We start from the raw sequence: 13,166 nt of genomic DNA, 5'->3' as shown, positions 1-13,166 counted from the left end.
ATCTTCTTCTGAGAGTGTCATTTAGTTCCTTAACCCATTTATTGATTGGGTTATTTTTTTTTTTTTGGTGTTAAGTTTTTTGGGTTCTTAGTGCTCTATCTGATGTGCATGTGGTAAAAATTTACTCCCATTCTATATGCTATATGTTCACTTCACTGATTGTTTCTTTTATTGAGAAGAAGCTTTTCCATTTGAATCCATCCCATTCATTAATTCTTGATTTTATTTCTTGCACTATAGTAGTAGTCTTGTTAAGAAAGTTGGGGCCTAATCCAACATGATGAAGATTTGGGCCTACTTTTTCTTCTGTTAGGCACAGGGTCTCTGGTCTAATTCCTAAGTCCTTGATCCATTTTGAGTTGAGTTTTGTGCATGGTGAGAGATAGGGGCTTAATTTTATTTTACTACTTATAGATTTTTAGTTTTCCGAGAACCATTTGTTAAAGAGGCTATCTTTTCTCCAATATATATTTTTGGCACCTTTGTCTAGTATGAGATAGCTATATTTATTTGGGTTCCTCTCTGTGTCCTCTATTCTGTACCATTGGTCTACAAGTCTGTTTTGGTGCCAGTTCCATGCTGTTTTTGTTACTGTTGCTGTGTAGTATAGTTTAAGGTCTGGTATAGTGATGCCACCTGCTTCATCTTCTTGCTAATGAATGCTTTGACAATTCTGGCTCTCTTATTTTTCCAGATGAATTTCATGAATGCTTTTTCTATTTCTATGAAGAATGTTATTGGGATTTTCATTGGAATTTCATTAAATCTATATAGTGCTTTTGGTAGTATGGTTATTTTGACAATATTAATTATGCCTATCCAAGTACAAGGGAGATCTCTCTTTTTAAAATATTTTTTTAGTTATAGTTGGACACAATACCTTTATTTTATTTATTTGTTTTTATGTGGTACTGAGGATCTAACCCAGCACCTCGCACATGCTAGGTGAGTGCTCTACCACTGAGCCACAACCCCAGCCCAAGAACAAGTTAGATCTTTCCATCTTCTAAGGTCTTCTTTAATTTCTTTCTGTAGCATTCTGTAGCTTTTGTTGTGGATGTCTTTCACCTCTTTCATTAAGTTGATTCCGAAGTATTTTATGTTTTTTGAGGCTATTGTAAATTCCTCGTTTCTATTTCAGAGGATTTGTCACTGATATACAGAAATGTCTGATTTATGGGTGTTGATTTTATATCCTGCTATTTTGCTGAATTTATTTATTTTCTAGAAATTTTCTGGTGGAATTTTTTAGGTCTTCTATGTATAGAATCATATCATCGGTAAATAGTAATAATTTGAATTGTTCTTTTCCTGTCGGTATCCCTTTAATTTCTTGGGGCCCCGCTCCTGTGATGTTGGACGCCTGGTTTTATCTCCTTATATTGCCTATCAACCTTACAATTCCTGGTCTCTAATGTAGTCTCTAGACTGTATCTCACTCACCCCCTCCATTTCTACCTTCCTAATTAGGAACCTCTCTCTCCAGAGGTCTTGTGGACTGCTCTCTAAGGGTTGTGCACCTGTCTGTCGCTGAGAGCTGTTTGTATTGGGCGGTTCAGGACCAGGCTTTGGGAGCTATGGACTGGACACGTAGCCTCAAGCATTGTGTCAAGTTAGTGGCCGCCGTGGTGAGGGGGGAATTGGGGACTATAGGTACCTTAATATTGCTTACAGGCCCCAGCTGGTATTCCAAGCTGGGAGTTGTCTCAACTAAAGATGGTGATAAAGGTGCCTCAAGATGGAGGCAGATGCTTTCAGAGATGGGGTGTTGCGTTGGGTTGGGCCAGGTGTTCAGAGATGCAGCTCTGTGGCATGCAGTGTTGTGACTGGCGGCTGTCTCCAGACCCTCTGCAGTGTCCCCAGGTGTAGGCTACCGTGCGTAGGGGAATATGGCAGTGGTTGCAAAGTCCCAAGATGGAGGTGACCAGGGGGTCCCACGTTGGTAAATGGGGGTCCACACAGGAGTGGTTGCCAGAGGTCCTGCATGTGGGCAGCGGCCAAGGGTCCTACATGGGAGCACTTTTAAATTAAAAAAAAAAAAATCACATCAGTTACTCTTCTTACCTTAGGAAAAGTCTAGAAAACAGCTATTAAATAATTTGTAGACATACAGGATAAGTACACATTTTTTGAAATGTAACAAGACAACACATGGGGTATTCAAATATAGACTATGTTAATTTTCAAAATGGATACAGCTGATTCATGAATTTTTTTATTAGTTGCTCAAAACATTACAATGATCTTGACATATCATATATCATACATTTGATTCAAATGGGGTATGAATTCTTATTTTTCCCACGTGTACAGAGTGCAGGATCACATTGGTTATACAGCCACGATGATACATACTGCCATACTAGTGTCTGTTGTATTCTGCTGCCCTTCTTATCCCCTTCCTATCCCTCCCTCCCCTCCACACCCCTCCCATCACCTCTCTCTACCCCATCAACTATAACTCCTTTCTTTCTCTCTCTTTTTTTTCCCTTCCCCCTCACATCCTCTTATATGTAATTTTGTATAACAGTGAGGGTCTCCTTCCATCTTCCATGCAATTCCCCTTGTCTCTCCCATTCCCTCCCACCTCTCGTCCCTGTTTAATGATAATCTTCTTCTCATGCTCTTCCTCCCTGCTCTGTTTTGAGTCGCCCCCCCCTTTATATCAGAGAAGACATTCGGCGTTTGTTTTTTAGGGATTGGCTAACTTCACTTAGCATAATCTGCTCTAATGCCATATATTTCCCTGCAAATGCCATGATTTTGTTATCTTTTAGTGCTGAATAATATTCCATTGTGTATAAATGCCACATTTTTTTTAATCCATTCATCTATTGAAGGGCATCTAGGTTGGTTCCACAGTCCAACTATTGTGAATTGTACTGCTATGAACATTGATGTAGCTGTATCCCTGTAGTATGCTCTTTTTAGGTCTTTTGGGAATAGACCGAGAAGGGGAATAGCTGGGTCGAATGGTGGTTCCATTCCCAGCTTTCCAAGGAATCTCCATACTGCTTTCCAAATTGGCTGCACCAATTTGCAGTCCCCACCAGCAGTGTACAAGGGTACCCTTTTCCCCACATCCTCGCCAGCACTTGTTGTTGTTTGACTTCATAATGGCTGCCATTTTTATTGGAGTGAGATGGTATTTTAGAGTGGTTTTAATTTGCATTTCTTTGATTGCTAGAGATGGTGAGCATTTTTTCGTGTATTTGTTGACTGATTGTATATCCTTCTCTGAGAAGTGTCTGTTCAGATCCTTGGCCCATTTGTTAATTGGGTTATTTGTTTTCTTATTGTTTAATATTTTGAGTTCTTTGTATACTCTGGAGATTAGGGCTCTATCTGAAGTGTGAGGGGTAAAAAGTTGTTCTCAGGATGTAGGCTCCCTATTTACCTCTCTTATTGTTTCTCTTGCTGAGAAAAAAACTTTTTAGTTTGAATACATCACATTTGTTGATTCTTGATTTTAACTCTTGTGCTATAGGTGACCTATTTAGGAATTTGGAGCCCGACCCCATGAGATGGAGATTAGAGCCAACTTTTTCTTCTATTAGACGCAGAATTTCTGGTTTGATTCCTAGCTCCTTGATCCATTTTGAGTTAACTTTTGTGCATGGTGAGAGAAAGGGATTCAGTTTCATTTTGTTGCTTATGGATTTCCAGTTCTCCCAGCACCATTTGTTGAAGATGCTATCCTTTCTCCATTGCATGCTTTTAGCACCTTTGTCTAATATAAGGTAGTTGTAATTTTGTGGATTGGTCTCTGTGTCCTCTATTCTGTACCATTGGTCTACCCATCTGTTTTGGTACCAGTACCATGCTGTTTTTGTTACAATTGCTCTGTAATATAGTTTAAAATCTAGTATCGCTGTACTGCCTGTTTCACTCTTCCTGCTTAGAATTGCTTTTGCTATTCTGGGTCTTTTATTTTTCCAGATGAATTTCATGATTGCTTTTTCTATTTCTGTGAGAAATGCCGTTGGGATTTTGATTGGCATTGCATTAAACCTATAGAGTACTTTTGGTAATATGGCCATTTTAATGATATTAGTTCTGCCTATCCATGAACAAGGTATATCTTTCCATTTTCTAAGGTCTTCTTCTATTTCTCTCTTTAGGGTTCTGTAGTTTTCATTGTGTAGGTCTTTCACCTCTTTTGTTAGGTTGATTCCCAAGTATTTTATTTATTTATTTATTTTTTTTTTTGAGGATATTGTGAATGTGGTGGTTGTCCTCATTTCCATTTCAGAGGATTTGTCACTGATGTACAGGAATGCCTTTGATTTATGTGTGTTGATTTTATATCCTGCCACTTTGCTGAATTCATTTACTAGCTCTAGAAGTTTCTTTTTTTTTTTTAAGAGAGAGAGAGAGAGAGAGAGAGAGAATTTTTTAATATTTATTTTTTAGTTTTAGGCGGACCCAACATCTTTGTTCTGTATGTGGTACTGAGGATCGGACCTGGGCCGCACGCATGCCAGGCGAGTGCACTACCACTTGAGCCACATCCCCAGCCCCTAGAAGTTTCTTGGTAGAACCTTTTGGGTCTGCTAGGTATAGGATCATGTCTTCCGCAATTAGTGCTAATTTAAGTTCTTCTTTTCCTATCTTTATGCCTTTAATTTCTTTCATCTGTCTAATTGCTCTGGCCAGTGTTTTGAGAACTATGTTGAATAGAAGTGGTGAGAGAGGGCATCCCTGTCTTGTTCCAGATTTTAGAGGGAATGCCTTCAGTTTTTCTCCATTTAGAATGATGCCAGCCTGAGGCTTAGCATAGATAGCTTTTACAATGTTGAGGTAAGTTCCTGTTATCCCTAGTTTTTCTAGTGTTTTGAACCTAAAGGGATGCTGTACTTTGTTGAATGCTTTTTCTGCGTCTATCAATATGGTCATATGGTTCCTATCTTTAAGTCCCTTGATGTGATGAATAACATTTATCGATTTCCGTATATTGAACCAGCCTTGCATCCCAGGGATGAATCCTACTTGATCATGGTGCACAATCTTTTTGATATGTTTTTGTATCTGATTTGCCAGAATTTTATTGAGGATTTTTGCATCTATGTTCATTAGAGACATTGGTCTGTAGTTTTCTTTCTTTGAAGTGTCTTTGTCTGGTTTAGGAATCAGGGTGATGCTGGCCTCGTAGAATGAATTTGGAATAGCTCCCTCTTTTTCTATTTCCTGAAATAGCTTGAAAAGTATTGGTATTAGTTCTTCTTTAAAGGTTTTGTAGAACTCTTCTGTATACCCATCTGGTACTGGGCTTTTCTTGGTTGGTAGTCTTTTGATGGCTTCTTCTATTACCTCAATTGATATTGGTCTGTTTAAGTTGTGTGTATCCTCCTGACTCAATATGGGCAAATCATATGACTTAAGAAATTTATTGATGTCTTCACTGTCTTCTATTTTATTGGAATACAAGGTTTCAAAATAATTTCTAATTATCTTCAGTATTTCTGTAGTGTCTGTTGTGATATTGCCTTTTTCATCCTGTATGCTAGTAATTTGAGTTCGCTCTCTTTTTCTCTTCGTTAGCATGGCTAAGGGTCTGTCGATCTTATTTATTTTTTTCAAAGAACCAACTTTTAGTTTTGTCAATTATTTTCAGTTTCTTTTGTTTCAACTTCATTGATTTCAGCTCTGATTTTAATTATTTCTTGCCTTCTACTACATTTGCTGTTGTTTTGCTCTTCTTTTTCTAGGGTTTTGAGATGAAGTGTGAGATCATTTATTTGTTGGTTTTTTCTTTTTTTCAGGAATGAACTCCAAGCAGTGAATTTTCCTCTTAGAACTGCTTTCATTGTGCCCCATAGATTCCGATATGTTGTGTCTGTGTTTTCATTTATCTCTAAGAATTTTTGGATTTCCTGCTTGATGTTTTCTGTAACCCATTGATCATTCAGTAACATATTGTTCATTCTCCAAATGATGTAGGATTTTTCCTTCCTTCTTTTATCGTTGATTTCCAGTTTCATTCCATTATGATTAGATAAGATGCATGGTATTATCTCCACTCCTTTATAATTTCTAAGAGTTGCCCTATGGCATAATATATGGTCTCTTTTTGAGAAGGACCCATGTGCTGCTGAGAAAAAAGTATATCCACTTGATGATGGTTGATATATTCTATATATGTCAGTTAAATCTAGGTTATTAATTGTGAGTTCTGTAGTTTCTTTATTCAACTTTTGTTTGTAAGATCTGTCCAGTGGTGAGAGAGGTGTGTTAAAGTCACCCATAGTTATTGTGTTGTAGTCTATTTGTCTCTTGAACTTGAGGAGAGTTTGTTTTATGAACGTAGCAACACCATTGTTTGGTGCATAAATATTGATAATTGTTATGTCTTGTTGGTGAATGGTTCCCTTTAACAGTATATAGTGTCCTTCTTTATCCCTTTTGATTAACTTAGGCTTGAGGTCGATTTTATTCGATATGAATATGGCCACCCCTGCTTGCTTCCAAGGACCATGTGAGTGGTATGATTTTTCCCAACCTTTCACCTCCAGCCTGTGTATGTCTTTTCCTATCAGATGAGTCTCCTGAAGGCAGCATATTGTTGGATCTGTTTTTTTAATTCAGGTTACCAGCCTATGTCGCTTTATTGGTGAGTTTAAGCCATTAACGTTTAGGGTTACTATTGAAATATGGTTTGTACTTCCGGTCATGTTTGTTTGTTTGTTTATTTATTTATTTTTAATTTGGTTTGTTTTTCCCTCTTTGATTAGCTCCCCCCGCCCCACTTACTGAGGTACTTCCCACTGTTGGTTTTGGTTGTTGTTTTTCATTTCCTCTTCGTGTATTGTTTTGCCCAACATGCTTTGCAGTGCTGGTTTTCTGGCTGCGAATTCTTTTAACTTTTGTTTTTCGTGAAGTATTTTTATTTCGTTGTCAAACCTGAAGCTTAATTTTGCTGGATACAATATTCTTGTTTGGCACCCATTATCTTTCAGCGTTTGAAGTACGTTGTTCCAGGATCTTCTCGCTTTCAGCGTCTGATGAAAAATCAGCCATTAACCTAATTGGTTTACCCCTGAATGTAATCTGCCTCCTTTCTCTTGTAGCTTTTAATATTCTCTCCTTGGATATCTTCATAATGATGTGTCTTGGAGTTGGTCTATTGTGGTTTTGTATGTTCGGTGTCCTGTAGGCTTCTAGGATTTGGACATCTGGTTCATTTTTCATGTCTGGAAAGTTTTCTAAAATTATTTCATTTAACAGATTGCTCATTCCTTTGGTTTGGACCTCTATACCTTCCTCTATCCCAATGACTCAATTTTTTTTTTTTATGATATCCCATATCTCTTGGATATTTTGCTCATGGTTTCTTACCAGCCTTTCTGAGTTGACTAGACTCTTTTCGAGATGATATATTTTGTGTTCATTGTTTGATATTCTGACCTGTACTTGATCTACTCTACTGGTAATACTCTCATTTGAATTTTTAATTTTGTTTATAGTTTCCTTCATTTCTAGGATTACTGTTTGATTTTTTTTTTTTATAACCTCTATCTCCCGGTAGAGTTGTTCTTTTGCTTCTTGAATTTGTTTATGTAATTCATTGTCAAAGTGTTCTTTCATTGTTTGCATTTGCTGTCTAATGACCTCTTTAAGATTCCATTCCATCTGAGTCAGGTATGCCTTGAGTTCTTTATCTGACCATTTTTCTGATGCCTCTTAGGTTCTCCTGTAAATTTAAGCTATCCTGCATTGTTTGTAATCCTTTTCTCCTTGTTTTTTCATGATGCTCACGTTACTTTCCAGCTCTGTTTGACTGCTGTGTTACTATTTTCTCCTATAAATTTGTTTTAGTTTTGTATATCTCCGGGATCTGTCCTTTGTGATGGGAGACAATGTCTAGAGATGTTGGGTTTTGTTGTAATTTAAAGCAAATTCATTCATTTCATAAAACGCATACGGATTCTTATGTATAGCGATCTGCAGTTTGTTCTTGGGACTTTATGTTTCGGTCGGGTGATGTGATGGTATGGGGGTTAGTATATCTTAGCTACCTTGGAATATTGCTCTACTGAAGGGGGATATTAACAAGAGAATGGACTGGACTATTTGGGGGTAGCTAGGGACTTGGGAGCACTATAGACAGCCTCGGAACATTCACCTATTTGCATTTAGTAGATTACATGTAATAGAAATCGTAATGCTTGGGAGGAAAGGTAGAGGAAGGGGAAGGAAGAAGTCAGTAAAGAGAAAGAGAGAGAGAAAAATACATAGTATAAAAGAAAAGGGAAAAATAAAATTTGAAAAAAAAAGATAAATACAGTCTTAGAGTTCTATTATCTTCTCTTCCAGTAGGTGGAGCTGTGCCCTCCGGGCCAAGCTTCTGCCCTCAAAATGCAGGAAACAATCCCTGTGAGGCTGCTCCTCTTCCCCAGCTGGGTGGCTCTCCAATCCTGGTCGCCCAGGGCCTTTCCTGGTCTCCAGCTCCCCCGCTTCTCCTGCCAGCCAGGCCCCACTCACCGGTGCCATTCTCCACAGATCTAGCTACATGCTGGGCCTGCAGCCCCCTGGATGCCCTGTTCTCTTGAACAACTGGGCACTCTCTCTGTTTGCCATTCACCCAGACCCCAAGGTTGTAGAGCACGGGGGCTGGGGGCCATCAGCTTAGTTTGCCTGATTCCCTCCAGTAACCACGTCTCCGAGAGCTGGCGAAAAAGGCCTCGGCTGTCACCGCTGATGGGAGGGGGAGTTGTAGGTCAGGTGCCCCTCCTGTTTCCCTTGGTTCTGATAATCACGCCCACGGAGAGCTGGGGAGAGATTTTTGAGATTTCCCAGCTGTATGGATATGGTGGGGTGAGGGTCACACACCTGTTGTAGCCGATTTCGCTGCAAAGTGATCCCATCCGCCAAACTCTGATGAAGTCAGTTCTCTGTTATGGTGGATACCGGTCTCCTTGCCTGGGTGTCTGATGGGAAGGGTGGGTCTGGTCTGTCTCTCCTAAGTTCCTACCTCAGATTTTGGTCTGCCGACCCATGGAGGCTCAGTTGGCACCTCCTCAAAGGATCCGAAGTTTCTCTACACTGCTTGCGGGTCTCCGTAGCGCTGAGTCACCTCTGACTGCTGCGGGTTGCCAATCAACCAGCCAGTACCTCCGGCACAGGGTGGCCTGGATTGACCCGCGCCCGAGCACGCTGCCGCCTCTGAGAAGCTCAAACTCCTGGCTTAGGTTTCACCTCAGCCCGACTTTGCTGGACGTTCCTTAGCAGACAGCATCCAGTCGTTCTGAAGTCTCTCTCTGCCAGTGTAGCTGAGGAGGTCATGGGAGTGTTACCTCCCCACCCGCCACCATGTTCTTCCCCCTATAATTCTGTAATCCCAGCAGCTCAGGAGGCTGAGGCAGGAGGATCGCAAGTTCAAGGCCAGCCTCAGCAACTTAGTAAGTCCCTGAGAAGGAGGTTCAACCAAGAGATTTAATTGGGGGGCTGCCCAAAGGGGAAGACAAGAAGAGGCAGAGAGAGGAGAGGAGGAGGGCAGAGACAAAGAGAAAGAGCAGAGAGCAGAGAGAAAAAAGGAAGAGGGCAGAGAGGAGGAGAGGAAGAGGGCAGAGCTGATTCATGAATTTTTAAAGAACTGAAGTCTCTAGCACTACTGCTGAAGAAATCTATTAAACATATCACTTCTCAGTAATAGTTTCCTGAAAGATCAAAGATGATGATTGAGGAGAAGATAATTTTTAACAAACGTAGTTTGATTTTATTAAAAAAGTGGATGTCAGTAAAAGATTTCATTTACTAGAATATAGCCATTTTAAGTTTTGTTTCCCACTGGACATCCATATGTAGTAGAACAAACCCCTCTCTCTCACCCTACACAAAACCCAACTCAAAATGAATCAAGAACCTAGGCATTGGAACAGAGACCTGCATGTACTGCAAGAAAAAGTAGGCCAATTCTTCACTATGTTGGCTTAGGAACTGTATTCCTCAATACAACTTCTAAAGCACAAGAATTAAAATCAAGAATCAATAAATTGGATAGTATCAAACTAAAAAGCTTCTTCATAGCAAAAGAAATAATCAAGAACATAAAGAGAGAGCCTACAGAATGGGAGAAGATTTTTGCTACCTGCACTTCAGATAGAGCATTAATCTCCAGAATATAGAAAGATTTCAGAAAACTTAACACCAAAAATTAAAATAAAATGAAGTAACCCAATCAATAAATGGGCAAAGGAACTGAACAGAAGAACTTCACAGAAGAAGAAATACAAAGAATCAAAAAATATATTTAAAAAAATGTTCAACATCTCTAGCAATTAGAGAAATGCAAATTAAAACTACACTGAGATTCCATCTCACTCCAGTCAGAATGGCAATCATCAAGAATACAACTAACATGGGGTGTGGTGGCATATGCCTATAATCCCAGTGGCTCAGGAGGCTGAGGCAGGAGGATCACAAGTTCAAAGCCAGCCTTAGCAAGGCACTAAGCAACTCAGTGGGATCCTGTCTCTAAATAAAAATACAAAATAGGACTGGGGATGTGCCTCAGTGGTTGAGTGTCCCTGAGTTCAATCCCTGCTACCCTCCCGAAAAAAAACAATAATTCAAGTAATAATAAATGTTGGTGAGGATGTGGTGGAAAAGGTTCACTGATACATTGCTGTTGAGACTACAAATTAGTGCAACCATTCTGGAAAGCAGTATGGAGATTCCTGCGAGAACTTGGAATGGAACCACCATTTATCCCAGTTATCCCACTCCTCAGTTTATACCCAAAAGATTTAAAATCAGCATACTACAGTGATACACCCACATCAATATTTATAGAAACTCAATTCATAATAGCCAAGCTAAGGAACCAACCAAGGTTCCTTTCAACAGATGAATGGATAAAAAAAAATGTGGCATATATACACAATGGAATAGTACTTAGCCATAAAGAAGAATGAAATTATGGCATTGGCCAGTAAATGGATGAAACTGGAAAATATCATGCTAAGCAAAGTAAGCCAGCCCAAAAAAACCAAAGACAGAATGTTCTCCTTGATTGTGGATGCTAACCCACAACAAGGGAAGGTAGAGAGGGAAAGAATAGAAGTTCGTTGGATTAGACAAAGGGGGTTGAAGGGAAAGGGGGGATGGGACTAGGACAGATAGTAGAATGAACTGGACATAACTTTCCTGTCCTTATATATGTACATAACCAGTGTAACTCCATGTCATGTACAACCACAAGAATGAGATTCTGCTTAGAATAAGTTACATTCCATGTGTGTATAATACATCAAAATATACTGTTTTATATATATATATATATATATATATATAGAACAAATAAAAATTATTTTAAAGTTTTTTTCCTCCTCTTATTTCCATTGGTTAAGCTATACTATGTTTTAGGCCTTATGGTTAATAGATTGTTCTATAGGCATCAAAAATTTTTAAATTATTTGTAAATTTATTATCGCTTTCTTATTTTTTACCTTTATGTGTTGGTTAGTCAGGTACCACAACAGTTCAGCAATATCAAAAGGAATTCCTATCTTTCACCCATTTTCATGCATGATACTCAACATTTGAGATTGGTATAAAGGAAAATTCAGAGGTTTCTCATTAGATCCCATTTTATTTTGTTCTACCTATGACTATTTTGCTTTTTTAAATAAAGCTAATAGCTTTACTATGAAAATGATGCTTGGTACTAATCTTTGTCTTCCTCCAGCTTTATCTCCCCACGGTGCCCTTAACTTCTGGGGATATAAAAATCATTTTGGGCATTTGGTAAAACATCAACAATATAAGCAGCTACTATTTCTTGACTGTTTATCATGTGCCAGGCACTGTGATGAATGTTTATCCACAGGAGCTTATGTATGTCTCCTACTGGCTCTCTGAGGTTCATCTTACCCTCATTTTATAGATGAGAAAAATAGTAAACTTATAGTCACATAGCTACTGAGAGTTAAAGATAAGATGGAAAATGGGTCTTTTTTTGGAGGAGGGGGGCAGATACCAGGGATTGAACTCAGGGACACTCAATCACTGAGACACATCCCTGCCCTATTCTGTATTTTATTTAGAGACCAGGTCTCAATGAGTTGCTCAATGCCTCACTTTTGCTCAAGCTGGCTTTGAACTTGCAATCCTCCTGTCTGAGCCTCCCAAACTACTGGGATTAGAGGCATTTGCCACCATGCCCTACTGAAACTCAGGTCTTTTTAATTCTAACTTCTGAGATAAACTATCCCAGTCTGTAATTAATAACAGAACATGAATAGCTGCCACATCTGTTGCGATTTTACTTTATGTCCACATTGTTCTAAGTACTTTACATGTACTCATTTGCTCATTATAACAGCCTATGAGTCAGATACTGTTACCTCTGTTTTACAGGTAAAGAAACAAATTTACCCAAGGTTTTATAGCCAATGGGTAGCAAAGCCTGTATATTTATTGTGTTACCTCATCTTATAGCCACTATTTATTAAATGCTTAATGACATGCAAGCTTTATGCTAGGCACTTTTCATATAGTTCCATTTAATCTTCACAGTAACCCAATAGTATTGTGTTGAAATGTAATATGTACAAATAATACTTTTCAAATAGTAAATAGAACTGTTCACGTTTCTTGATGTCAGGATGGGTTGGTTAGTATATACAAAAAAACTGAGTGTTTTTCTAATATGTGAGATAAACATCAGTGCTGAATGCTATTCTTTATGGTGGAATTTCTTTTCTTATTCAAGTTTTTTCTTGTTGGTAGTCTCAAGGTCGATATGAAATTATGCTGAGCCTACAAAATATATTGAATGGACTTGGCGCTGCTGCTACACCATGCCACAGGGATGTTTATAAAGCTGCTAGATCCTGCTTAACAGATAGATCCATGGCTGTTCGTTGCGCTGCTGCAAAGGTAAAATGGTTTAGTAGTAAACTTCCTAAAACTTACATTAAGAAAATTAAAACTGATTATATCTCTGTGAAAAAACTACTAGTAACAGCTACATTATCTTAAAGCTGCAACGTTGGTAATCAGCTAGGATTCTAATTTTAACAAATGAGGAAACTAAGGCCCAGAAAGTTTCATAATTTCTCAAGCTTTATCTCCCTGCAGTGCCTTTAACTTCTGGGGATATAAAAATCATTTTGGGCATTTGGTAAAACATCAATAATATAAGCAGCTACTATTTCTTAACTGTT

General features: G+C 38.7%; 1 protein-coding gene across 8 annotated transcripts in view; it reads left to right on the top strand.

Moving 5' to 3' along the window:
• Heatr5a (HEAT repeat containing 5A) overlaps nucleotides 1-13,166 on the top strand; it is a 121,091-nt gene that overhangs the window by 19,795 nt on the left and 88,130 nt on the right. For all 8 annotated transcript variants that reach the window (XM_027929835.3, XM_071607817.1, XM_071607818.1 and 5 more), the window contains exon 5: nucleotides 12,730-12,879. In XM_027929835.3, the coding sequence (XP_027785636.1) occupies nucleotides 12,730-12,879 (150 nt within the window). The remainder of the gene's footprint in view (nucleotides 1-12,729; nucleotides 12,880-13,166) is intronic.

The sequence above is a fragment of the Marmota flaviventris genome, chromosome 2 (assembly GCF_047511675.1).
Source record: "Marmota flaviventris isolate mMarFla1 chromosome 2, mMarFla1.hap1, whole genome shotgun sequence".
NCBI lineage: Eukaryota > Metazoa > Chordata > Mammalia > Rodentia > Sciuridae > Marmota > Marmota flaviventris.
The sequence above is the reverse complement of the archived record's forward strand: the minus strand, read 5'-3'. Positions and strand labels throughout refer to the sequence as shown.